This window comes from Canis aureus, chromosome 30 (assembly GCF_053574225.1).
Source record: "Canis aureus isolate CA01 chromosome 30, VMU_Caureus_v.1.0, whole genome shotgun sequence".
In the NCBI taxonomy this organism is placed as follows: Eukaryota; Metazoa; Chordata; class Mammalia; order Carnivora; family Canidae; genus Canis; species Canis aureus.
Genome location: NC_135640.1, coordinates 32,515,145 through 32,518,678, shown reverse-complemented (window position 1 = coordinate 32,518,678; position 3,534 = coordinate 32,515,145). Strand labels below are relative to the sequence as shown.

At 59.8% G+C, this 3,534-nt stretch overlaps 1 protein-coding gene across 1 annotated transcript; it reads right to left on the bottom strand.

Annotated features, from left to right (window-relative positions):
* Positions 1–1,150: 1,150 nt before the first annotated feature.
* On the bottom strand, positions 1,151–3,534 carry OLIG1 (oligodendrocyte transcription factor 1). Its single transcript, XM_077879030.1, has 2 exons — positions 2,296–3,534; positions 1,151–2,022 (listed from the first exon to the last, which is right to left on the bottom strand). Exon 1 carries the CDS (start codon positions 3,421–3,423, stop codon positions 2,590–2,592), a length of 834 nt encoding a protein of 277 aa, XP_077735156.1. The 5' UTR covers positions 3,424–3,534; the 3' UTR covers positions 1,151–2,022; positions 2,296–2,589.

Sequence of the window (3,534 nt, the reverse complement as noted above, 5' to 3'; positions counted from 1 at the left end):
TGTCAAGATGCAAGGGAAGCAAGAATGGGCATTAAAGAAACAGGAAATCCCGATTCAAATTTACTTATTACAAAAGCCTGTGACTTTTCTGATGGTGGAGTCTGGGAAGAATGAGAAGCTCCTTCCTGAGATGGGTTGGTGCATAGAGCTTCTTTCCCTCACACCCTCTCCCTCCTCCTCCTTGAGGAAATAGACACTTAACCAGCGTGGTGGGGGAGGCAATTCCCTCCTTCTAGCATTCTGTCCCCCACCCCCCACCCCCCACCTCCCGCAACATGTTCCCAACATGAATGCTCACCATCCCTAAGTGCATACATACCTCAGATAAACCAATGTGGGTAGAATGAAGTCATCTCAGGTTTTCTTTCATTTTCTGCAGGCTAAAGGGGACACTTTCTCCTCCATTAACCCCTGCCCTTAAACAGTGGTTGGATTTCATTAATAACTACAAAATATTTACATTTTGCATGTGAGTTAAACATTTCAAATTCTTTATAATATTGCCAGTCACACAGAGGAGCTTTCTTCGCCTCTCAGAATGATGTCCAAGGTCATAAGTTCCTCGGAGACGGCTCCAACCTTATGTAAAGAACGGGAGAAAGCTCATGGCGGTATGACACTATTTCACCTTCTGTCCACTAAGAGGGAAAGAGTAGATTTTCGAGAAGGACGTTGACATACCAAATAATTTTATGATCAATGTATTTTTAAACTCATTTTTAGAGAAGAAAGTAATCAAGAGATCCATCTTGGCTAAGAGCTAATTCCTGAAGTTGCCATCCACTCACTCACCTGCGGTCCTTATATTTCTACCTGGTGCCTGAACTTGACGTGCAGTTGATCAGATCATTTTACAAATTCATTAGATCATTTTACAAATCACGAAACCAGGTTTAAAAACTTTGAACCCTGGTCGTATTTAACTACCAAACATCCCGAGCATCTGAATCCACCAGCGCACCAGGACATTTTTAAAAATTTTAATTTTATGTAGGCTCCGTGCTCAGTCACGAGCCTCGGCCTGAGGCTTGAACTCAGGACCCTGAGATCAAGACCTCAACAGAGATCAAGAGCGGGAGGCTTGACGGGCTGAGCCACCCAGGAGCCCCAACCAGGGTATTTTTATTAACAAACAAATCAGAGGAAAACGTTAGGTCTTTAAATGTTTTATTTTGTTGATTCTTCACCGAGCAACGAAACGAAGTTAGAGATAAAATAAAAAGCCAGTTAAATTCGGCTACTACCAACAACCAAAAACCTTAAACAGAGACTTCAAAGCAAGCTGCTGAAAGATCATAAAATAATCTTGGGTGAAGTAATTTGTTAACGTCTGTAACGAATCAAGACCGGTCATCTATGCAGTTCTCCAAACGTCAAGCTGCGGAGAGCGCAGGTCCAAGACCCCTCGCGCAAAGGGACAGCGCAGAAAGCGCCACCGCAGCGGGGACCCGCGAGCCGCCGGAGGGAGTTTTGGGGCTCGGGTCCTCCTCTGCGCCTTTTAATGAGAAAGTTAATTAGCGACCGTGCTTTTCCGACCAGACTGGAGGCGACTGCGAAGTGCCGCTGTTACCTATCTTAGTAAACCAAGAACACCAGCTGCGTCAAAGGGGGGGATGGGGGTGGGTTTCTGTTTTTAAGCGAGCTCCAAGGTTGGCTACGCTACCTCCGGGGAAGGGCAAACAAAACGGTGAATCTCAAGTCCTAAACTGTCTTCTTAAGACCTCAGGATTTAAAAGCGAATAATCTCCGCCACAAAACAAAGATAATCTACTGGTTACGCGACTCTCAAAAATTGCACTCTCGCAGCCAGGGTGGAAGAGCGGCCCAACAGCCCAGCCCGGCCACCCGGGGACCCTGGAGTTATCCACGCCCGCGCCTCCTCCCGCGGCACCGCGATGCGCACCGTCCCGCCGCCGCCGCCGCGGAGGGTCCGTCCGTCTGCTAAGCCTCGGACCATCTGCACCGACTGATTGGTCTTTCTCTGCTTCCTGAGGTCGCGCAGCCTCCTTTGACAGGGCTTGGCTGGTGGGAACAAGGGTGCCTGTGACCTCCCCGGCTGGGGAGAAGGAAAAGCACCCTTCCCCATCCCTAGGAGAGCAGCCGCTTGGTCCCCTGCTTTGGCAGGTGTCGCCTCTTTGAGCCGTGGCGCTGGGACCGGCCTCCCGCCGCACCCAGAGCAAGCAAGCCAAAGCCACCGCGCGGTGCCCTGCAGTGCACGCCACCCCCGCGAAGCGCACGACTCCAGGGACCCGGGAGAGACCGCAGCCCGGCAAGAGCGGGGTTGGCAGCGCGCACTTGCCGCCCGAAGCAGCCGGAATCGACTCAGAACCCGCATCGGCCTCCTCGACGCTCCGTCGAACATCCGCTCGCATCACTCTGATCTCCCCGGGGTGGGGGCGGGAAAGGGGGCGCCCCGCGGTCCCTTCCTCTGGGCGAGAAGGTTGGAAGTGCATCCCGGCCCCCCCTCCCCGCCCCCGCCCCCGTGCTCGTCCGCGAAGGCAAGGCGCGGGAGTGGGGTGGGGAGGGCGCGGAGCAGCGGGGCGGCGGGAGGCCGGGCCTAGGTCGCGCCCCGGGCCCGCGCGGGGCCCCTCACTTGGAAAACTGCGCCTGCACGGCGGCCAGGCCCAGGCCGGCGGGGACCAGGTGCGGGAACTTGCAGACCGCGCAGGTGCACAGGCCCGGGCCGCCCGCGCCGCCGCCCGCGCCGCCGCCGGGGAGCGCGAACTGGCCGCAGGGCGGCTCGTCGAGCGCCAGCGACAGGTACTTGGCGGGGCGCAGCGCGTCGGGGGGCCCCACGGCGCCAGGCGCCAGCAGCACGGAGCCGGGCGCGGCGGCCAGCAGGGGCAGGCCGGCCAGCAGCAGGCGCGGCGCGGCGGGCCCGGCGCCCTCGCCCAGCGCGCGGCGCAGCTCCTGCAGCGAGCTGCCCAGCAGCAGGATGTAGTTGCGGGCGAGCAGCAGCGTGGCGATCTTGGAGAGCTTGCGGCCGGGCGCGCCCTGGCAGTGCGCCGCCGAGTAGGGCAGGATGACCTCGCGCAGCGCGTCCATGGCCAGGTTCAGGTCCTGCATGCGCTTCCGCTCGCGGCTGTTGATCTTGCGCCGCAGCTGCTGTTGCTGCTCCTCTTTGGGGTCCGCCCGGGAGCCGCCGCCCGCGTGCGCGCCGGGCCCCGCTCCCGTGCCCGGGGGCTCGCCGGGCGCCTCCGGCTTCTCGCGCGCCGCCTTGGGGAGGAGGGGGGCCGCCGTGGAGGAGGAGGAGGTGGAGGAGGAGGCGGAGGCGGAGGCGGAGGCGGAGGCGGAGGAGGGCGGCTGCCGGTAGCCCACCAGCTCGTACAGGGAGGCCCCGAGCTGCAAGTCTCCGGGCCGCTGTGGCCGCAGCATGGTCGCGGGGGCCGCGTTCACGCGCGCCTGGGAAAGCGCATAGTACATCTGGGGGGCGGCGGGGGCGGCCGAGGGCGCCCTTCAGGAACGCCCCGGGGTGGGCCCTTCGGCGGCCGCCCCTCCCCGCGGACCTGCGCGCGGGGAGCCGATGGCCGGGCA

What these genes read in the sequence shown, in the direction of transcription:
- OLIG1 (XM_077879030.1), bottom strand. Translation starts at nt 3,423, where the DNA reads ATGTACTATGCGCTTTCCCAGGCGCGCGTGAACGCGGCCCCCGCGACC.